This window comes from Zonotrichia leucophrys, chromosome 11 (genome assembly GCF_028769735.1).
Source record: "Zonotrichia leucophrys gambelii isolate GWCS_2022_RI chromosome 11, RI_Zleu_2.0, whole genome shotgun sequence".
Classification (NCBI taxonomy): domain Eukaryota; kingdom Metazoa; phylum Chordata; class Aves; order Passeriformes; family Passerellidae; genus Zonotrichia; species Zonotrichia leucophrys.
In genome coordinates, this window is record NC_088181.1 from 6822398 (window position 1) to 6846161 (window position 23764).

General features: G+C 41.2%; 1 protein-coding gene across 2 annotated transcripts in view; it reads left to right on the forward strand.

Moving 5' to 3' along the window:
• Positions 1 to 23764, forward strand: part of RSPRY1 (ring finger and SPRY domain containing 1) — a 34377-nt gene that overhangs the window by 2624 nt on the left and 7989 nt on the right. The window contains exons 2-12 of one of the 2 annotated variants that reach the window (XM_064723194.1): positions 1752 to 1818; positions 7165 to 7343; positions 9342 to 9838; positions 12525 to 12577; positions 13995 to 14107; positions 16659 to 16785; positions 18142 to 18200; positions 18554 to 18620; positions 19244 to 19375; positions 20657 to 20772; positions 21571 to 21714. In XM_064723194.1, the coding sequence (XP_064579264.1) occupies positions 9492 to 9838; positions 12525 to 12577; positions 13995 to 14107; positions 16659 to 16785; positions 18142 to 18200; positions 18554 to 18620; positions 19244 to 19375; positions 20657 to 20772; positions 21571 to 21714 (1158 nt within the window). In that variant the 5' untranslated portion in view covers positions 1752 to 1818; positions 7165 to 7343; positions 9342 to 9491. The remainder of the gene's footprint in view (positions 1 to 1751; positions 1819 to 7164; positions 7344 to 9341; positions 9839 to 12524; positions 12578 to 13994; positions 14108 to 16658; positions 16786 to 18141; positions 18201 to 18553; positions 18621 to 19243; positions 19376 to 20656; positions 20773 to 21570; positions 21715 to 23764) is intronic. The other variant, XM_064723195.1, reaches the window with a different exon arrangement.

The window sequence follows — 23764 nt, forward strand, 5'->3', positions numbered from 1 at the left end:
GCCTCCCATACAGGGAGTTTCACTGCAAAGCTTTGTGGTAGCCACTGTGTTATCTTACTTTGTGGCCTCATAATTTGGTGATCACTCAGTGCCTCTCTTGTTCTCTCACTGGTACATTATTCTGTGCTTTTCTTAATGTTCTTTTTTTCTCCCTCTAAGAGGGACATGATGGTTTTCTGCACAGCCCTGCAGTGCTCTCCCTTGGTACATTATGAGTATTTTCACATAGGAGGTCTTCGCTTGAAGTGCATTTCATTTGCTGTGAGTCTAATGGATAGGACTGAAATAGATCACTTGAAATGTTTTGGTTCCCTCCTGTAAAGTAAGACATTCCTCATATTCTGCCCTTCAGGCGCAATCAGAGTCAATTCTCCTCAAGCTTTTTGCTTGTTTGTTAAAATTGAGGAATAACAGGAAGATATTTATTAGTGTGAGCAGTAAGTTAGTGATAAAAGCAGTGATTTGTCATAGGACACTTGCTGGCCTGTAACTCCTTAGGTTTTTTCATTCAGATTTCCTTTGAATTCATGATCTCCCCTACCTGGCAAAGTGCTGTGTTTGGAAATGTTCTCAGTTGCTCATGTAGCTGTGTGCTGATATCCTCACAAAGTGGAGTAACGCTCACCATGTGCACTGAGTGCTTTCCCTCTCAACACAGAGGCAGCAACTTAAAATGCTTCAGCTTGTAGTAAATTGAAGGCCAGCTAATGTCATGATACTTGTCCTGTTCTGCTCCATTATCAATATGTTGTGTTCAGCATTTCAAACTGGGTTTTGTGGGTTTCTTTCTCCCTCTATTGAACTTATGATTGCTCAGTAGACTTTGAATTTATTCATTGCTTTAAGCAGTGCAGATCTTACACTGAGATTCCTTGTCTTTCAAGTATCTCATGTGCTTTGTACTGCCATGTGTCCTGACAAATATATTTAATTTTCCTGGTCTGTGTGTGGTAACTGTAAAGCTGGCATTGCAGGGCAGTGACTGTGCCAGCATGATCTTTATTTCCTTTTGTATTCTTCATTATATTGCTGAGGTCTAATAAAAGTCAAATGTTCACACATGACTCACGAGGCTGCGTGGCTGACCAATGCATCACGATCTCTCTTCAGGAGTGCTTGTAATTACCTGCCCTTGATCTGCCATTCCTGTGACCAGCCTTGTGCTGGGAGCACAGCTCTGCCGTGGCAACTCTGGGCTTTGCCTGTCCGTTTTCTTCCAGGGATACCTGGCAGTGCAAAGTCTGGCATGAGGGGCTGCTCCTTGGTTTTTAGTGCATGTTTATGAGGTGGAGTTCAGGGAGTTACCATGATCAGTAACAAGAAATCCATCTTTTTCTTTATAAATCTCTCCCCTCAGGGAAAGAGTGGCTTCTGAGCATATGAAACACAACTGTCATTATTTTTCTCCCTTTCTAAGGCTTTTTTTCCCCATAGAAAATGCCTCCCTTTTGCTCTAAGTATCTGAATATCTTGGTGTTTTGGTAGGTGGGAGAAGGACAAGTATTGAAGACTTCTTGATCTGAAGTGTTGGCATGGGTTTTTGGATTTCTGGCTTCAATGCATGTGCACAAACTTACAAGTTACAGCTTGAATCATAGGTTAGGGGGCAGCTGGTGAACTACAAGCCAGGAGGCTGCACCATTCACATTTATCTTATACCTTCCTGCAGACAGTGGGGCATGCTAGAAAGTCATACTGAAAAAAGAAAACCCAGCAACCTGCTGATGCTTTTTTTTTTTTTCTCTCTAAAGGCAAAGCTGTCTGGCATGGATCAGGCTTAGAATTGTTCTCCCTGCTTTTAAAAACATTCAGCTAATGGTGAGTCCAAGAATGATGTGTGTTTGCACTCAAACTCTGGTTAATGTATCAGTCCTGAAATAAGATTTTTAAAAAATTAACAATAGGTGAATTATTCTCTCTCTAGAGCATTACCCCTTTGTAACATTCAGTGAAGTGGTGTTTACATGTAATTATCAAAACAATAATTTCTGAAATTCCTCAGAAAGTTATTTAGCAGAAGCCCCAGGTGGCTGAGGCTTTGTGTTCCTGGTACTGTTACAGGATTTTGAAAGCCTCTTAAGTAGTTTTTGTGCTTTCTGCCTTTTTTGACTGAAGTGGGAGCACAGTCTTGTTTAAGCCATGGTCAGAGTGCCTTGTGAGACACGTGCTCATCATCCTCCCACTTCCTAACCCACCTGCACATGGCCAGGCCAGCTCTCAGGCCTCTCCTCCCCCTTGGCCACGGCACATTGAGCAACTTCCTCTGGCTTTCTTGGTTCTGCAGGGCCCTAAAACACTGTAAGGAAACAGCACAGCTCAGTGGTTGGAGCAGGACACCTGAGAGACCTGGCAGGGACACTTGTTACACCTGGCTGGTGAATCCACAGCAGGCTCTCTCCTGGCAGATTGGTGGCAGGGCAGAAAGGAAAGGTTCTGAAGGCAGAACCTGAAGAGGTAGATGGGGAGAAATGAAGCTGAGTTCTTGTGTGGGTGGGTTTTTTGTTGTTTTAAGTGAGTTCTGTGATGAAGTTCTGGAATGGCTGCCCAGGGAGGTGGTGGAGGCACCATCCCTGGATGTGTTTAAAAAAGCCTGGATGTGGCAGTGGGTCCCATGGTTTAGTTGAGGTGTTTGGGGCTGAGTTGGACTCAATCTTGAAGGTCTCTTCCAACCCACTGATTCTGTGACCTGTGAAATTGGTGAGATAAGGGGGTTCCAGTGACCTGCCCAGAGCTGTTTCAGGTTCTGTATTCTTGAGCTCTGGGAGTCCCAGGTCGTTCAGGAATTGTGCTTTCCAAGAGTGCTTCCCAGGCAGGTTTGCTAACCTAGTGACCTACATGTTGTGTTGGGCTCAAGTGACAGTCTCTCAGCAGCTGTCACTGTATCCACTCGCAGCAGGAAAGGGAATTTGAAGGGCATTTCCTGCTCTGTCAGTACAGTCTTGAACTTTGGCTAGCAAAGAGCAGCCAGCTTTCCATGGCTGGCAGGGAGGGTCACAAAGGTGGCTCTCAACTCTGCCCACTGAAAGGTCAGGCCATGCTCTGATGCTGCTTTAATTATCATTACATGGAACTTTCTTCAGCCTGTTCCTCGACATTGTCTGCTCACCAAGGCAGTTGTCAGACAGCTGATAATGCAGGCTTCCAACTGAGGCATTGCTGAGTTTTTCAGCAATGTTATTGAAATTTTTCACTGACAACAGTTTGTGGAATTTTAAAGGTTCATAATAGCTTAGTCATGCCATGTAGCTGGACTGAGTTCTGTGGTCTACAGTAGAAGACTCCTCTGCCTTCTACAGAGTAGTTCTGCACCCAGTGTTCCTCTGAAAACAAGCCCAGCTCTGAGATAGAAGAAAGAAAAGCACTAAGATTAGTTTAGACAAGAAACAGACAAACTCTGAGTTGCCACTCTTTTAGCTCACTTACATGAAGCTGGTGATTTGCTGACAAGAATCTGCCCCTGCTTCCAGCAGTCCCTCCCTGAAGCATCTTCCTGGTGCTCACAATGTGATTACTTGGATGCTGTGCTAGCCCTAATTCCAGTTCCCAGGGCAGGGCTGGGCTGTGACTGAGCTGCTCAGTCTCTTGACTTGCTCCTCAAAATGCTTTTGTGGTTTAGATTTTGCTCATGCACGAGATTCTTTAGGTATTGCAAGGAGCTGATCTCCTTGCAACGTGACTGAAGAGAACTCTTCACTGGTTTTTTGATACTGATATAGATAAATGCTTATCCTTTCTGAAATGAACTGTTGTAAATTTTACTAGACAAAGCTTTAAAAAAAAGTCTTTTTCTTATTTTTTTTTAATTTCTTTGCCATTCTATACCTCTGCTTGGTATCCAAAGAGTCACTTCGCTTCTAGCATTGTCTATTCCGCAGTTTCTTATTTCTTGTGGATTTTTTGGGAGAGTTTTGGGCTTTATTTGGTAGTGGTTTTTATTTAATATTGAACCCTGATATAATGAATGCTTTTGTCAGAATTGTATTGTTGATAACGCTTTTAACTTTCTGGGCAGCAAGGAAGATTAACTTGAATTAATTGAAAGAGTTATTTATAAGCTTCCAAATGAATGTCTGTGCCAAAACTTAACAGGGTATAGCTAATCGATTTTATTTCATGTGCTTGTATCCCTGCAGTTGATGGGATTAGTGTTCCTTGCCATGCACAGGGCATTATCTTTATCTCCCTGGCACTTGTGAAGCAGTGCATTCTCCTCTGCTCCTTAGGCAATGCTGAGCTTGTTCAGCTCTGCCAGGCCATGTCACCCTGCTGGAGGCACCTCTTGTTCAACTTCACTGGGCTGTCAGATACCACTATCTATTTAAAAGATCATTATCTCAGAAGTGCTTTCATCTGCCTCAAAGCAGAGCTTAAGCTCAGTCTCTGATAAGGAGTTTAATGATCCAGCTGTGGCTTGGGGAGCTGAGAGCAGGAAGCGTGATCGATAGCAGCCTTGGTTTAGACATGAAGCAAAGTTGAGGTTTTCTGTAGTACAAAGGACAGTTCCACCTAAATGACAGATGACAAATGATGACCTCTGAGATGGGGAAGCTCAAAAGGTGGTAAATGCCTCAGTTTCTCTTTCAGAAAGCAAGCTGAGCAGTCTTATGCCTGGCATGTCCTGAGCACTAGTGTCTCTGTATCCAGAGGTAAGGGAAAAACTGCAGGGAGGAATCCCTACCAGGCCTGCTCTGGTGAGGCTCATTTAAGTGAGAAAGTGAAGTTCACTTTAAATCCATGCTGCAATTTTAGTGTTCCTGTACCAGCTTAAAAAAGGAGTTTAAAGGAAGTGAAAAGACAAAGTAGTGTGATGTGCAAGTGACTATAAAATCTGACTTTCACACTGAGTCTACAGAAAAAGAAACTCCTGTGGTGGTGGTTACTGTCTGCTTCTTTCTGCTTCACATCAAGTCAAACAAGAGATCAGATCCTCCAGCTCTGTGTGTGTGACAAAGATGAATTACCTAGAGAAGGCATCAGGGTTAAGGCCCAGTTGTTTGCATAAACCTTGGGCAACCTGGGGTTTTCACTGATGAGCACTTGTGCAGGAGCTGGAAAGCTTTGAGGTGGGGTGAGTCTCCCTTTCTGTGAAACTGGCGTGCTCAAGGTCAGTCTGCTTTTGGTTTCAGGTGCTCTTGCCTCAGTAAGAAAGCAACCAGCTGTGGCAATGGCTTTGTGAAATGCTGCATGCCAGTAAAGGCTGCTTCCCATCAGGTTTTGACACTAGTCTTAACCCTACAAGGTATTTTTAAAGAAAATAGAACTGAATTAGGGGTTTGCTTCAGATTACACAACGTGGTGGTTGGTTACCACATGCCAAAGCAGCTGCAGCAGGGTATTTATTTACCTGCTCCTCCTGAAGCCTGGGCTCCCCTGGCTGTGTGGAACCACTCTGGACACCCAGCCCCTGCTGCTCTTCAGCTGCACAAGTCTCACAGGTGAGAGGTTGTATGTCAGTGGGATCTCCTGAGAAAGTCTCCATTTCACATTCTACTTGTATGTCATTTACTGAAAATTCTTGGTTTTCAGTACTATCCCCATTGTTTCAAAATTCTCCTTATTAAAAAAGCTTGTTTTTCAATCAGGCTGCTTCTTCCTCTTATTCCTGTGTCAAAGTTGATTATCTTGCAGCAGTTCATAGCTGTGTTTCCTTCTGGTTTGAACTTTCATCTGACAGGCATCACAAGCATTTCCATCTCTTCCTTTTTAGGAGCATCATTTCTTTGGGAAAGAAATGCTGAGGAAATATTTTATCTTCTTAATAGGAAACTGCTGGCCAAAACTCTTACAGTTTTGCTTTTGAAAACTTGTCAGTTTTGCTGTGTGGTTTGTTGACTGAGCTCCTGTGTTACTCTGCTCAAGAGAGGAAATCACTGATCTTAGTAGTGGTGGCAGAAACTGGAAAAGTGTTTTTGGTAGCTGAAACCTTCCCCATTTATGTGCATGAGGGTTTTTTTGTTTGCTTGGCAGTGCACTCCATTTCATGGGAAGAAGAGGCATTTTCCATCATGAGGCAGTATTATGGTTGGCTGTAATTGAATATTTGAGGGGATGAATCACTGACTCTAGGGCTGCACATTGCAGAACAATGATCCCAGTGCCACTTGGAGCCAAGTGGGATAATCCAGGGAGGCCTCTCTGGGGCAGGCAGGTGCAAATCCACTCCCACAGCATCTCTTGCAATGGATGATGGTTTTGTCTGCCCACTTGGACATCCAGCCACAGCAGGCTGGTCAGCCTGTGGAGCTCATAACTCCTTTGTGCATCCATGCCTGTGCTTGAGCCTGCCAGGAGAGAGGTGCTCCCTGTGCTGGGATGGTCCCAGTGCCAGGGGAGGTGTGGGGCACAGCAGGCTGCAGCTGGCAGCTGCTGTTCTGCCATGCAGGGAAGGTGTCCTGCTCCAGCAGCATCTGCTCTGGGGGCTGTGTTGAGGGCAAGGTGTGCTGGGGCAGCTGCTCAGTGAGTGTCCCACAGAGGAGGTGCTGGGCATTGGCATTTTGTGCTGTTTGGTGACAGCTGGAGCACCAGATACTACTTATGGAATAAAAACTTGCATTTTTATTAGTTTGCTTTGCACTTCAGAACCTTTCTTCCTGCATTCGTGCTCTATCCAGACAAGCTGGTTTGTGAGCAGATCTGTAGCAATCTCTCCTACCTTGTGTTCCTCATTATTTAGCCTTTCAGTTTGTTTCAGGCTTGACAATGAGCTCCTTGTATGTGATGGTGAGCAAGAGCCAAGTGAATGCTGTCAAACCCAGCTCTTTACTAAATAAGGGGAGTTTATCCTGTCATTTCTCTCTTCCTGTTATCTAATCAGGTTTTATAGTGTACTTTTATTTTCTGCTCTGTCTGGAGCAGATATTATTACTTCTCTTCTTCCTCCTGTAGGGAGTAATTTGAGGTGAGGAGTTGGTCACTGCTCTGCAGTTTTTGCTGTATAATCTGGAATACCAAGGCTGTAGAAACAGGTTGGGTTTTCTGTCTCTGTGTGTAGTCCTAAAGCTTTTAGATGAGAAACTGGGTTTTGAAGCCTTAAGAGAATTCCCTCTGTAAAGGCTGAAAATAACAGTGTGGCTTGATGTCATGGCAGGTGTAGGGAGGAGGTGGAGTATGTCTACCTTAGATGCAGTTTCCAAGTGAATTCTCTTTTTTTCCATGTCTCCTCAGGGACTCCTCAGTGCAGTTCCTAGGAGTGAAAGCAGAGTCAGTCATGACTCAGTGCCCACCATAAAGGCTTACAGAGCACTGCCTTTTCCAGAGAGACTTTGTGCCCTGAAGGAGAACAACTCACTTCTGCCACAGCACTTTGAGCTCCCCAGCCATTCCTGAACCAAGCAAACTTACAGGTGAGTTGGTCATAATTACTTGGTTTTAATCATGTTTTAAGTTGGCAGGCAGAAAAACTTAGGCTTCAATAATCACCTTTAATCTTGACATATGTCTGGTTTTGTTTCTTTAGGTTCTTACTCATTGTTAATCTCTAAAATACAACTTTTCCATTCTTGTTTTGATGACAAGATAGATTCACTGTGTTAGCATTTCCATAAGTTACAGAACAACTTTATGCAGATTCTAAATCTGTAACAGTTTTAGATTTTAGCATTATCTTGCTAAAAAGCCCTTAAATGACCCAGATTCATAAATACATACATATTCCCTAGAAAGACATGATTTGCATTTAACATAACTAGTTCTTTTTAAAATCAAGAAAGTCACTTTAACCAGTTGTGAGCTCAGACAATTCTGTTGGAGGTCTTTGCAATCTGCCCTGGCACCTCTCATCTGTTTGTGACTTTCTGGCTGAGAAGGTGCCAGCAGGATTGGCTCAGATGGAAGCACTCTGAGCCTGATGGCCAAACTGCTCAGGGCTAAAAGCAAGCATGATGTGATGCTGAAACCTTTTTGATGATCTGTGGTTTAGGAATTTCTTGACCAAGAAGTCAAGATCTTGTCTTTTTTTCCTATTAATAGCCTTTGGGGAAATGATTTTTTTTTTCTTAGTTAGCCTCCAGTTAATTTCTTAATACTGAACATTTCACTGTGCCTAAAGATGATGTGCTTCACAGTACAGAAGAGCCTGGAAGAGCTTGGTGGCAGTGCTTTTCCAGTGACAGCTGACATCCCAAGAGTTGCTCATATGACCAATGTCTGGTTCCTGAATGTTGTTGAGATCTTGTCCCAAAGGGCAGCCAGCAATTGCAGAGCTGCCTGTTGGCTCTGATGTGGGGACCTTCCATATTTTACAGGTGTCAGCACTCTTTGACTTTCTTTTGAATTTAGGGTGCTACATGTCTGCTGTTAATGAGATTATTTAGTAATTGAAGAATAGTAATAACCTATTACAGGATATTCACCATAACTTCTAGTGTAAATGTTAAATGTTAAACTTGATTCTTGAAAGGATAAAAATTACATGCTTCAGGCATGTCAGAATAAGTAAGAAGTGAAATTATATCTTTTGTAGGGTTTTATATTACCTGAGACTTGAAATAATATTCTATGGCTTGAAACATACCTTGTTATGAAATGGGGCTTTGAATCCTTTTTCTCTTGCATTTTCAAGTTAATAATTGGGAGAGACTGCCCTGTGGTCTCAGTTGCTATTGGGCCTGTATGTGATCCAAGCCATTTGAATGAGGAACAGAAGAATGATTGGATTAGTCTTTGTTCCCAAAAATGGAAGATTGGTGTGACACTAAATCCAAACAGGCACACAACACCTATTTCAAAATCCCAGTTAGATTTATAAGGCATTAAAATGGTGTCTATAATACCTGTTTAATTCAATGTTGGTGCTTCTTTGGGTGAGAATGCAGGAGATGTAGGCATGTTCCAAAAATGTGTGTTTATGCACAGGTGGACCAAATGGTTCTGTGTTAAATCTCTTGTTTGTTGAGATAAACCCTAACTGTAAGATTAGCTCTTTACAATTTTATAAAGTTTGGAAATGTTCCTGATGTGAAATGAGAACCTGAGGTGTACAGCCTTTATTGAGGTGGCATAGGCCATGTGTCTCTGTAAAGGGCAAATAAACTGGTTATTTAAAGGGTAGCAGTGTGGGACATTTACAGGCAAACTTGTTCCTCTGCATCCAAAAACCACCAAGGAGCTGGGAGGTAATAGGTAGTATAGAAAGGAATGGTGTGTGGGTGAGAGCTCCTGACCAGGGGAACTTCCTCCTCCTCCTCTTCCTTCCTTTCCCTTTCCCCACAATAGACTTCAGGTGAAACCTTGTGTTTCTGAGCTGCTTTATCCACCAGAACTGCTGCTGTTTACTAAAATAGAAATTCTGCTGTTTTCTAGCAGTAGTAACACTGACTCTTGTTCTATGTTTGCTTTTTCAGACCTCCTTCTGGATGACCAATGTGTGTTTTAAGTGATTCTGTCAGCAGCTAAGTCTCCAACTTCCCACTCATTCCAGCTGGTAGCAGCGTTTAAGATGCAAAAAGATCGCAATCCGGGATCGCACAAACATTTCTCTTAAAACTTCCTAGATGATTGTAGTTGCTTGGGTTGTGTTCTATGCTAGCAGAAGCCTTTTCCAAGCTCTGCTGTTGACTCTAGAGCACCACCTTCCCCATTTCCTGGGAGCCTTGGGGGCTGGCAGCATGGGAAACTCGTGCGTTTGCCGCGACGACAGCGGGGCCGAGGACAACGGGAGCTCTCAGGGCCGACAGACAGAGCACAGCAGGACACACATCCCTGAGGCCAGGAGCCACCCAAGGGACCCTGTCCGTCCACCCAGGAGGGGTCGAGGGCCTCATGAGCCAAGGAGGAAAAAACAGAATGTGGATGGGCTGGTGCTTGACACACTGGCTGTAATTCGGACGTTGGTAGATAAGTAAGTACCTCCTCAAGGAATAATTCAACATGAATGAAAATGTTCTTGTCTTCTCTCAAACTGTGGCTCCAGCCTCTCACCGATCTGCACCTGACCCTCCCTGCAGCAGCTGCGTGTTTCCATCTGGAGGCTTAGGAGAGGAGCACCTTTCCTAGGTAATAGAAGTAGCTCCTGAGTGCCCAGGTACAGACTCTTCCAGGAGCTGAGGAGCTTCCTCACAGTTCCTGATTTCTTACCTGGCTCAGATACACAGTTTAGGAAGCAATAAATGCTCCAGAGGCTGGGAACTTCTGTCCTAAAAATTGGTTGTTGTGCAGTTTTCTGTTTGCAGGCTGGATTTCACTTCTTTGGAAATGGTGAAGCAAAATAGGGAGCTTTGATCTTTGTTAGCCTGGATAAACAGACTGAGGTTTTCTTTCCAGTTTTAAGTCTGACTGCTTTTTAAAGATCACATGTTGTGACTGCCCAACTCACAATCCCAGTATTGCATTCCTGGCATGCTCAAAGCATCCATTAAGGGCGTGGGGGATATTTATGGGCTCATCCATTTTTTGGTCTTTTTTTTGGTTTTGTGTTGCTTTCTGCAAAGCTTTAAAAGGACCTTAAAATGATGGGTTAAGTTAGCTCAACACCTTTTGGATTAGGTGCAGGCTAGGAATTGGGAAGACCAGAACTGAAGGAAAAGCACAATTCCAGCCTGACAGCTGGGGTTTGAGTTTGAGGTGGATGAGACTCAGAATAAGTGAGCCTTGATTCATATACCTGCATCAGCTCTGGAATGTGCCTGCAGAGAAGGAGTTTGCCTTCCTGCTGTTAAAGGCTTTAAGTGAAAATATCAGGACTGATGGTTTTCATGAACATTTAAGTCTAAGTTGTGTTTGGTTGGTTTTTTAACAGGTTTTATTTTGTGCTCTGTCTTCAAATCATGGCAAACATTTTTTAAGGTCTCTGCCCAGTCTTACATGCCCTTTCCCTCAAGTTCAGCTCCTTAAGCTGTTTCACAACACTTCTGTGCACAGTCAATCCTGTTCCTGTGGGTCTTGCAATCAGTTTTGTAATCTTGTGAGCACTTTCCTATGCTACTGAGAGACAATAAGCATGGTTATTTCACTGCCCATGGAGTCCTGTTTCTGATCAGTTCCTGAAGCTACTGTATTTTTATGGGGGCTTTTATACAGACTACAGGAAAATGTACTGTGATAAGGAATGAATCATTGCTCTTCCTGTTTGCTGTTTGTTTGGTTTTTCTTGGGGTTAATTTTTTTCTTGTTACTGTTTTTGGTTTTATCAGATCTCAAAGTTCTGACCTAAAACATATCTGACAACTGATTTTATTTTCTCTCCTATCTAGAGATAGATGCTTCCTAGAAGTCTAATTTCATAAACTCAGAAGGATAAGTTCTATATTTTGGGGCTTATATGAAAAGCTGCCTTCCCAATTAAGAAATTACCCAAATGGCTGTTTTGTTTCAAAATGAGGAAGGTGTGTCCTGGAGGGGATGTTGAAAAATAAGTGGTTAAAATGGCAAATCAGTGGGACAGGATTGTCCTGTGCTCAGTGCCACTACTGTGAAAAGCTGCTACTCATGACAAAACCAGAAATCTTGCAGATAAAAATGCCATCCTTTCTTATTGTAGCCTTTACTTAATGGTTGGGATTTTTGTTGGGGTTTTTTTCTCATTTCTTTGAATTTTTCTATTCTTTCTCCTGATGTAATTCTGGCTGCAAAACTGCACTTCTTTTTCCTTCTAGGCAGATTTCTTTCCAGAAGAAAGGTGAAGATGCCTCGAGTTAAAAAATAACCCAACTATTTGTTTCAAATGTTGCGGCAATATGAAAATGCATTAAACTGGACTTTAGCATTGTCTTGTGGAAATATTTAAGAATATATTGTGCTCACTGTTTTGTAAGAAAAGAAAGACGTATTTATGTCATACATATTTCATCAATGCTGAGATTTTTCTCTTTATGATTAATATCTCAAACTATCTGGACCTAGAGGTGCTTACTGAGCAGGACTTTGGGGTCTTGCTTTAGGTACTTTCACAGGCAGATGTGTCCATAGCTTTGTGTCCTTACTCCAGTAAACTGGACTGAGGACCTGAGCTATTGAACTTCTTGTGGTTTTCATGCTGGAAAATGGCTTGGATGAAATTTAACTTGCTGTTAAACTGCCTTAACTGTTTCTTTTAACAACTCCTGTTGAAGACTGAGATGCTGTTAGGTGGCTTCCCATTCAGGTTTTGTAGTGGTTTTTAAATATTTCTATATTTAGCAGAGAATTTCTGAGAAAAAAAAAATCCTGTTGAAGCGATGCCCCTTGTGCACTGCTCTGGGTTCAGTTTGTGACCTCTGACATGCAGTGCCTCCTTATGTGCTACAAGGAACCTGGTAATGAACAGCACCAAATCCAGGCATTATGTTCAGCTCTTGGACATGCAGATGTGAATCACAATTTCACTTGTCAGCTGTTGCAGACATGCAGATGTTGATGTTGAGCCAGAGAGAGGCTCAAATCCCATCTGTGTTTCAGATCTGAAAATGACATTAGCAATCTGCAGCCTGTGTAACTTCCTTATGTTAAATGGTTACTGGATTTGTTTTCTGTCTGTGTATAATCACTTTATTCATTGTATTACATTGATGATTGTGTATAATTTTTGACCTGTGTAATATCTCTTTCAGTGACCAGGAGCCTCCTTATTCAATGATCACGTTGCATGAAATGGCAGAAACAGGTATCAAGGCATTGTGTTGGGCATTTCAGTTGTGACTCACAAGCAAAAGAAACAAAGCAAACCCCAAGCCCCTCTTTTCTTTGCAAAGAAAAATGCACCTCAGCTGGGTGTGTTGGGGTGTGGTGTAGCTCTGGGGATGTGGGAACCAGAGCAAAGTTCTGCCCTCCAGAGCTTCTCTGAGCTCATGCATTGGCCTGAGTTTGCTTGAATTCAGTTAAAGTTCCCATGTGAAACCTCCAGAAGCAGCCAGTGGATGGCCACAAACACACTGTAGTGGCATTAAGCCCTAAGCCACCAAGAGTGGCTGTTTGCAGCTGAGCAGGAACATCCTGCACCTGCACACAGACGTGGGCCAGGCCTGTGTGCTCAGGTGTCAGCACAGTGCAGGTTCCTTTGGTTTGGGTTTTACTGACCTGAGAGCTCTGCTTTACTCTGTATCTGTCCCAACCCTGTCTCTCAGTGCTCCTGCAGGACAAGCTGGGGCTGTTTCATCTTTGTTACAGCAGGAGAGATTCTCCCAGCTTAAGGCTTCAACAAAACTTCTGGTTTAGTTGAATTTTTACCTCTCTACTTAGTAGTGTTGGTAGTGGTCTTAGGAAATAGATTTCTGTATTAAAATAAATTAATCAATCTGGTTAGATATTACAGCAATTCAATTAAATGTTTTTCAGGGGAATGTACTAACATAACTCAAACCCCAATATATTACTGCTGTGTTGTTGTAGGGAATACTGCCTCTTCAGCCTCACTCACCTGTACACAGATACAGACTGTCTTTATTTGCACTTCTAAGGGAGCTATTTTCTTGTAAATCCAAATCTGTTTACTTTATCAGTAGTTTAACATCTTCTTAGTTTGCTTGCAAGTAAAAGCCCTTGTCTACTCATTCAACAGTGAGAGCTGCTCCTTAGGAGCACAAACATTCTTTAGACCATCAGGCATGGGAAAAAACCACTGAGTTTCTGTTGCTTCAGAGAACTCAGAAAGAGGGATCTGATTCTGGTTAAAAAAAATTATTTCCTCAGTGTCATTGTGTATGTAGCATTTAACACTTAAGAGTTGACATTGGCTGCTGAACTATCAGTGTCACACTTGAGCAAAGTACTTGCCCATACCACCATGAGTATTCCTTCCTAATAGTAGTAGGAACTAAAGGATGCTCTGGCCTGGCAAGACTCTTCTCCAAATCAGGTGATCATCATTACCCAAGCTGCTGTAAACTTTTTCTTTTTTGAATTTAAACTTCTAAATTACTGCAAACTAAGACAGTGGTGTAAAAAGCAAACTGTTTTTCCTGCTGTCTCTAAGCTCACTGAGTAATATTGAGGATTTTTCAGTTTACATTTGGGGATGTACTTTGAACACTTCTGAATAGCGCTGTTAATTCTGAGTGTGACTTCTGTTTTGTGGTTGACAGATGAAGGCTGGTTGGAAGTTGTTCAATCTTTAATTAGAGTTATTCCATTAGAAGATCCCCTGGGACCAGCTGTTATAACGCTACTACTTGATGAATGTCCTCTGCCAACAAAAGTGAGTCAAAAGCAGATGCATTTATCTGTGAATGTCAGTTACTTGTGGTTGCCACACCCAGAATCCCTTTGAGTGCCTTTCACCGGTGATGCAAGACTGATAGTGGTTCAGAAAAACGGGTGTAACATTCAACTTCAAGTAGTTTGGGGTGGCTTGGTGTCTAAATGCTAATTGATGCTAGGATTATTCCCCAAAAAAATATAAAATTGATCCATGGGGAAGGAGCAAGAGAGCCTTGGGTTTTGGCTGCTTTTCCTGCCACTCTCTCTTGCTGTGTGGTGCTTGCACTGTGCAGGTGCTGCAGAAGCTGCCCCAGTTCTGCCCTTTTGTTCTCTCATTTGCAAAGCTGCATGTTTACAAGTCACTTTTGAATTTGTTCCTGCCCTGCACGTGAGGAATGCAACACAAATGGGTGTGTTAAGCTAAATAAATGACATTTTTAAACTAACAAGTACCTATATATGGTTTTGGCAAATGAGAATACTTTTGTTCTACTGGTCACTAATCTGGTTTTGGGCAGAAAGATGACCTGAGGTGTTCATGCTGTGTTGGTGCAGGTGTGTAACTGAAAGCCTCAGGTGCTTAAGGATGCTAAACATAATGTTTGTACAGAGAACTTGTCTGTCTTCAAATGTTTGTCATTATCTCATTTCTTCAGAAATTGCTGCTTCATTTCTCAAGCTTCTGATGCTGCCAATTTTAGTCTTCCATTGGTGTTGTTAGGGATATGAAGAGCTGCTTGCATCAGTGGCTGGAGAATCAGTCAAGCTCTCAAACTACCTGAAGTGGGTCTGTTTCCTCTAGGCTATTGATTAAAGTTATCTGAGACTTTTAAACAAGAGAAATGTATTATGACTCTCACAGAGACTGCTGAGTTATTTTGAAAACAATGCTATTATTAGAAACTTTGTCTAATTTAAAAAAGAAATCAGGAAATGGAGACCACTGAATGCACATAGGGAGAATGATTTTGGATTTTTTGTTTGGCTCTACAATGTCCTCAGCAATCAAATAATTTGTTTTTCAAAAGCCATGTGACTTTCATTTGAATACAGTTAAGGAGTTTGCTATAAAATAGTTGACCTTATCAAGACAGGGAATGAGGTGCTTGTTTTTCTGGGGGGCACAATGGTTTTTCCTGTGTAGCTTCTTTGCAGCACAAGGAGCTGCAGCTGTGGGGTCTGCTGGCCACATGCAGCTTCATAAAACCCCCAAGACAAAAAGCTTAAACTATATAGAAAGAAAACTAACAGCAGCACACACTTTAAGTCAATACCTCACTTCCATGACAGCTGGAGAACAGCAGTATGCTGTATTTTATTTTCTGGTTTTGCAGGCTATAAAGTCCATGAAGTTGAAAGGGCAGTGCAGTAAACTGTTTATTCTATAAAGTCTTTATTTAACTCAATATACTTGATCTCTCTGACAGTTCTAATAATGGCTAAGAGCAGTATCAGTATGTCAAGAGTCTAATTTTAGTGAGTCCTTTCCATCCCAAGTCTGTTGCTCATTCTTTCTTCTTTCTCTGTTCTTTCCACTTAGCTCAGTCCTGTTCATCAGTTCTGGTTTTGTGGCTTTCCTTTTAAGAATGTAACTACTTTTCAGTGTGATCTCTGTACAGACCTCAGACTCTAGCACAGTCAACTGATTCAAATGTGGCTCAGAACACAGTTCAAAAAAACACATCTATTCAACTTGAGCAGTGCTCATTTTTCCTCCAAATGGCTGCTGATGACTTCAATATGAGGAGTTCTTCTATTCTAATTAGATCCTTGCCTGAAATTATGCAGTTTCAATCTGAATCAACTGAAACTTTCATGAAGGCTGGAAAGTTAAGGAGGATTTGGAACTTTTCAGGGTGGGGTTCTCCCTGTGGGATGACTTGTTCTGGCTCTAGATTAACCCCTAACTACCCTGAAAAATACAGAGAATGCTCTAGACCTATCTGGAATTTTATTCATACCATGCTGCCTGAACACAGCAAGTCAAAGCATGGGATTTTAGCTTTATTACCCCCTTTGGTTACTTCCTAAATTTGTGTGACTACAGAAAACCACTTAATCTCTCAAGAACAGTGTTTAACATCCTGTAAAGCTGACAGCATCCTAAATTTATGATGGGAATGTGGGCTTTTTGGGGAAGGGGCATGTCTCTTTAGTCCTGAATTCTAAAATCTGAAACAGTCCTTTTCTTTTGAAAAGCATGTGAGTTTTAGGACCCTGGAAATAGATCAGATGGCAGTGGTGCCAAATGTGCTATTTGGTTCCTATTGCCATGGGGAGCTCATTTAAATCCAGAAGTGTCCTGAGCTGTTGATCACAACAACCAACAATCTGATGGTAATTTTAAAGTTACAACTCTTAGGTCTGTTGAACTTTTGTTCTCATCTGTCCTTCATTATCTTATCTTAGAAGATAATCACCCCATGTTGTCTGTAATACGATGCTGACTTCAGTAATGTGTAAAAACAATCTTGTTTTCACAATACTGGATTAGGGGAAAGCTGTACCTGTCAGTAACATTGAAGAGATTGCTGATTTTTCCTTTGCAGGATGCATTACAGAAGTTAACAGAAATACTAAACTTGAGTGGAGCTGCTGCTTGCCAGGACTCTTGTCACCCTGCCAAGCACCGGAACACGACCGCGGTGCTCGGCTGCTTGGCAGAGAAATTAGCAGGTAAAGAAATTAGCAGGTAAAAACCTTCTGCTTTAGCACCCACCATGCACAGGTCAGAGGTGTTGGCTTAGAACTCAATGTTCTGCATCCCAGGGGTACCAGGTGTGACAGAATCTGGTTGATTCAATGTCTGAATGAGCCATTGACAAATCCTTCTGCTGTGTGGTTAGTGATTGGGGATCCCTGGTGGTTATATTGCCTTAGCACTGGTAATCAGTCTCTTCTGCAGACCCACTCTGACTCTGAATTACTGAGGACACATCCTCTAGAGTGTAGGCAGGAATATCAAGTTAGTGGTCTTGGAGGCTGTATAGAAATAAAAAAGAAATATGCTTTTTCCACATTTTTTTAGACATGTCTTATTCTATTGTAGATAGCTGAAAAGATTCTCTTCTGTGTTGCTTAAAAGAAAATTGTTGAGATTCTATTTTAAGGTGACTTCATATAGAATTTTTATTCTGTCATTCCTACCTAGTACACAGTTGGAAACTGATGGTTAAGCATCCTTCCTGCTGGTGATCTCTTTTGTATCTAGATTTTTTACTCCTTATTTGAAAGTGGACAAGGAAATAGAGGGAAAAAAGTGATTGTCCAGTGTCACCTAATGGTTATTAAAACCCAATTACTGTATTTCTGTGGAAAAAAAAAAGTAAAGAACAAGGTCTGGAAGTGTTTTTGTAGTGTAATACTTCTGTATTATACTAATTCAAAATGAGATATACTCTATCTGCTTCTATCTTAGTAGACACAGATCTCATTGTGTCAGCTCAGGCAACAAATCGGTTAATGAAGTGTTGGAACCCACTGCAAGTTCTTAAGAGCTTGTAGATGCCAGAGTTTGATTCCCTGGTGTCTCTCTCTTGATTAAGTGGACACTATTTCAGGGCTTTTCCATTTTAAATTGGCTGCTTGCTCTGGTGCTGCAAGCTGTATAATTAACTATCAAGTTGGCTGTTTCAGGTGCTCAGTTTTGCTTCTTCTGGGCTACTGAGAGATGGAGCTGGTTTTTAAACATTGACTCTGGAAGTAAAAGGGAGGCAGTCTTTTTTCAAAAGTAAAGAGCATGAAAATGCTGAGTGGAGGCTGCTGGAGTCTTAGTGCAAAATCTCTGGCTGGAACTCTGTACCCACTTAGAGCAGTGAACTGAGCAGGACTGTAATGTGCCAGTAACTGTGTAATTATTAAATGTGCAACAAGTATTTTACTAGAAACAATGATAATTGTTTTATATTATAGTTTTGCTTTGCTGTGAAGTTGTTTGGTGTTCTGTAATTTGTTACCTTGTGTTTAAAAGCTCTGTGGTGATGGGTATGTGGTACTTCCCAGAGAGGGATTTCATTCCTGATGTTCTTGCAGGTCCTGCAAGCATAGGCTTGCTCAGCCCAGGCATATTGGAATATTTACTTCACAGCTTGGTAAGTGTCTTTGATCTTTCTGTATGTATCCATACATAGCAATTACAATGCAATTATTTTATTATTATTATTGTGAAAAGTTGAAGTCATGTCTGCTAAATATTAGCAGTGGATGTTACAAAAAGCTGAAATTCCAGAGCCTGTGGGATCTCCATCCTTGGACATAATGAGAAGGCAGTGGAACAAGGCTCTGAGTAGCCTGATTTCTCTGGATCTATCTCCACAGGAGGGTGGATTACAGGAATTTTGGAGGCTTCTTTGAACCTAAAACCTTCTGTGACAGACTTACAACTCCTCTTGTCTGTCTGTACTGGGTATTTATTAATAAACTTTTTCTTACTGCCCATGTTTAGAACTTCCAGTCCCACCCAACAGTGATGCTTTTTGCACTAATAGCACTGGAGAAGTTTGCACAAACAAGTGAGTATTGGCCTGGTACTGCTCTTAGCACCATGGCTTCTGCATTATTGTCACTTGCTTTGCCCGATTACTTGTGAGCATGAGAGCCTGCATTGGTATTTATTGCTGTAGTGACATCCCTCTTTCCCTCAAAACCCTTGAGATCCTTGCTGAAACTTATTTTCCCTGTTAGAAATTGCTGTAGAAGGATTTGTGACACGAGGCCTTTGTCACTGACATAAATCTGTACTAGAGCTGGACAACAGCATTGGGAGCTTGTAAGCAGGAGCAGGAAAAGATATTTTTTGTTTTAATGACAAACCCTTAAGAGATTTGCTGAAACTGGCCTTCTCATCTGAGAAATTACTACATAATGACTTATGACATGAGACCTTTGTTGCTTGAAAAGAAATCAATCAGTATTTGGGAGATGGAGAACAGCTGTGATCAGTCTCTTGATGATGCAGCTCCATGCTGAGAAGTGGTAAATCTGAATGAAGATAATTCTGCTTGGGGAAACAACTTCATGCTTCTAATATTGAGGTTCAGGTGTCTGTAGAGAGTTCTACTGCATTTGTAGGATGTTATTATTTTTAACTTAGCCCTAGCTGATAGCAATTACTCTTTTTCCTCTTAAATTGCAGGTGAAAATAAAATGACAGTTTCTGAGTCGTGCATTAGTGACCAACTGATGCTGCTGGAGAAATGGACAGATAACCCCGACTACTTAAAACGCCAGGTTGGATTCTGTGCCCAGTGGAGTTTAGACAATCTGTGTAGGTATAACAAAGGGATGGATGAATTAAATAGTAATCACTCCAAAGAGATGGAGGACTCCTTTGTGTTCATTTTTTATGAGCACTTAGTGTGCTCATTACAAACCTGGCTGCGTTTGTAATATCTCCTTGAAAAAGAAAACAAAACCAAAAAAACCACACCAACAAATATATCCAGTGTAATGGTATGGAAAGAAAATGTTGGCAAGGAAAATGTTTTTGAAAGGAAGTGGTTTGTACTCTGCAAGTTGGAGCTGCAATGAAAATTCTTTGCACCAGTTTCCTGTAACCCACACTTCAGCCAGTTTGCTGAGTGGCTCAACAGTGCAGCTCTGTCTCTGTGGAACATCTGGGTTGCTGACCTGTCCTGGTGATGGCCACTCCTGTGGTCATTCCCCTCTGGCATAAAGAATTAATAAAGACTTTTTAAATTAAATGTACTTTTTCATTTTTGTGATCAAAAGTAAAGTGTTTGGCAAAGCACTGCTCTAGATGGATCTTTTGGATTATTAAAAACCCACTGAATTTGCTTGTTTAGTTGTGATTTCAAGGGTGCAGTAACTCTAATGACCTTGTATTTTCTAATGCCTTTTAGATAAATTTGGGTAAAAGGTCTGTTGGGCTTTAGGGGCTTTAGTCAGCTTATGGAAAGCCAGTGTCAGCTGTGTTTAGTAAATGTCTGTGTAAGTGTTGTAGCAAGTTTGAAGGGTCCTCAGATAAGATCTTTCACTTGTAAATTAACATGTATGTGTCAACAATTTGACACCTGGCCAGAAAAATGCTTCTGATCCTTCCATGTAGAAAGGGCAAGCTGGGGAGAGAGAGTTGCTTTGGCTCAGTTCAAGTTCATCACCTAAAAATGAGATGGTATAAACCTTTAAATCCTTGTTTTCCCCTTCTTCCTATCCCCAAATCTGTTTCCACTATAATGAGTCAGAAAAACTCTGCCCACTGAATGTACAAGTGCAATGGTAAATCCTGAAGCAGTGGCATCTTGGTGTGAACTTGGATGCCTTCCATTTTCCTGTGGGTTTCCTGCAAGTACTAATTAGATTGTGGGAGCTCTAGTCAGAGGCACAGGTCATGCTTTCATGTTTGGAAGGTATTTAACACACACTCTATTGAAAGCTGTTTTCATGCAGGGAAAATCTCAGTGTTCCATTCAGTTATGCCAAAAACTTCTTGGATCCTAGAGAGATTATCATTGTATGAAGTGTTTAAAATCAAGTTTTGCAGCAGCAGCAACTAACACTGGTTGGGATTTACTTTTTTTTTTTTCAGTTCTAAAAGAAGGCAGGCAGTTTACATATGAGAAGGTTGACTTGACCAACATTAGGGCCATGCTGAACAGCAATGATGTCAGTGAATACCTGAAGATCTCACCACATGGATTAGAGGTAGGAATTGTTTCATGTATTCAACCTGAAAAAGAGGCTGAAGAAAAAGATTTTGCTTTGTACTTGCTCCTGTGATTTTGTAGAATGAATCCATCTTGTCTGCCAGCTTTGTACAGAAAACTTGTTTTGTCATCAAAGGGTTATAGCATCACTACACTGATCTCAGTTGTAGAAATATTCCCACCAAAGTAATGCCCCAAAACCAGGGAAGTGAGGAGGGTTCTTCAGAGTCAGATGGCTTTTCACTTACTTTGTGAGCAGTTGTAGTCAAAATATCATACTATTGTTTGTCCTGTCTCATCTTGAAAAGCTCACAGCAGTCAGATATTTGTCTCAGCTGTGTGTGGTTTCTTTCTTCCTCTCTAACTCCTCCTAAAAACTTGTTTGACTACTTAGAAATGAATTTTCATGAATTAACATTGAAGGCCTCCTTGTCCTTTCTACCAGGAATCAGTTAACAACCAACTATTTAGGTTTTCCTGTCTTGGCTGTCTTAGTCTTTAAATCTTTACATTGTTTCTGTCAACTTTCTACTTTTCTCCTCTTTTTTTTTTTTTTTTTGCCTGTGGCTTAACCACTTAACAATTTTCAGTCTTGCCTACTCACTAGGTCAAAGAGAGGCCACTTTGTCTGAAATGCCTCTAAAATTATGTTGGTATATTCTTATACTCAAGAAACTTGAACAAGGGCAGGAAGGTTTTTTGAGTGGTGATTTTGTGGAGCCCCTGGCTGTGGGTGGTGATTTTTGGAGCCCCTGGGTCTGGGTGGTGATTTTGGGTTTCTGTTTGGTTTTGGTAGGCACGGTGTGACGCCTCGTCCTTCGAAAGCGTGAGGTGCACGTTCTGTGTCGACTCTGGGGTCTGGTACTATGAAGTCACTGTCATTACTTCAGGAGTGATGCAGATAGGATGGGCAACCAAAGACAGCAAATTTCTCAACCATGTGAGTACCTATGATATCATTGAGCTGGTGGTGTAACATCAGTATTTTCCTTCTTACAGCATCTGTGAGAATAGCTCTGGTTATTCTGTAGTTGTAACTGAGCACTTGTTTGTTTCCTTCAATTTTTCTGTGTCCATGAAGAGCTGGTTTTGCTGAATTTAGTGGTACAAGAGATGTCAGTTATTGCTACAGACTGACACTGTTCACCTAAGGCATGCCGAGCTGCAGCAGAGACAGCTTGTTATCTGCTGGCTGTTGTCTGGAAACAATAGAAAACTTATTTCTTGGAGCATAATCCCTTGAAAATTCTTTGGATAACAGTAGTTACTCTCTGTTTTTGGAAGGAAACAATAAGTCACCTGGAACAGCAGTTTCTCATACACTGTCCTTTACATAGGTCACCAAGCAGCCATTTCCTCATCCTCTTTAACACATTTTCCTATTAAATTAACTTTCACAAGGGAAATAACTCAAATTCACTCTGGGATAACATGGTATATCATTGGACTTGCTGGTAGCAGCAATATGGGACAATCTTGGAATACAAAAGCTTATTTTTAATTAAATATAAGGATTAAAAAAAAATATTTAAACCCTCTACCTTCTTGCCTTTTCCTGAGAGTACAGAACAAGTCTGCTGTCTTATTTTATAGCTTGCTTTACTGTCCTTCTCATCCAGATAATTTTCTATCTTATTCTCAGTTCTAAGTATTCTTTTTCCTACTATTTACTTGTAATGGCTGTTAGAAACTTTGTATGCTTCTTATGCTACGGTATAACTTGTTTCAGTATTTCCATAATAAGAAAGAGTAATTATTACTACCCAAAAACCTTTTCTACTTCATCTTAGAGTTAATTTTTCATGTTATCAGCCTTCCAAATGGCCATTAAAGTTCATTGAAGTGCAAGGCAGAATTTTAGGACAAAAGATATGAGGCCTAGCCTAGTGCTGAGAATGGAAACAGTGCTGGGGTTGACACTTCTACTGTCTAAGTTTGAGGGAGAAATTCACCTGAAGCCCTTTATTGTGGTATTTTCATGGCTTTCTGCTCCTACTTGGAACTTATTGTAGAAGAATTATATATTTAATATAGAGATAAGCAGTTAAACCTGCTCATTTCTGATTATTAAAGAAAGTAATTCTACAGCTGAGTCAAATACAGAAGTTAATATGAAGATAGGCCAAATACATGTGGGCAAATATTGATTGTGGTGGTATGAGATAAATACATTAAGGAGATTAAGCAAACACCAGTGGCAAGAAACCCAATGGGAATGCAAGAGTAACTTCTCTCACCATTTAGCTTAGGTATTTCTGTGAGTTCAGAGGTCTTGCTCCATTTCTTCTAATTATTCACGGGAATAGCATTGTGTTCAATAACAATCTATAACAATTGTCTGATCTATAGCATGCACATATTTCTGTGTCACATCCAAAGTCCAGTTCCACAGTTTTAGGATGGAATTGAAGTGTGATTTAAGTAAAAAAAAAATTAGAAACCATACACAAAATCAAAACCAACCAACAGAACAAAAATATCATGCTGTGTTGAGCAGTCCTTGCAGACACTGAGTGTAACAGAAACTGTGTGAAATAAAAGGCCATGTGTCTGCCTTTAGACTGCTAAGAGGCTTAAAAGATTTTTTTCCCACTTACTGTTAAGGAGCTTGGTGTATGTGCATTTTTCTGTGTGTCTTGTACAAGGTATGAAAATAGGAGATGTCACATCTCTGAGCAGGATGATTTTTCTCTTGCTGCAGCTGTTTTGCTGGTGGCCAAATGCTGCTGTTCTTTAAGTTCATCAGGTGTGTGCCTGAAATACAAGGATATTATCCTCTGGGTATGTCACAAACACAGGCCTCAGAAGCCATATGCTCTTTATTTACAGCATCTGTAACAAAAAGACTAGTCCTAAATATGACATTAAACACCCATTAGCTGGGCTTAGCTTTAATTTGGGACATGAGAGGCTTGTGTAATCAGATGCTGTCTGGTATTTGCACTCCAGACAAACCATGCTGAGCATGAGGAAGTTACTTACCTTCCATA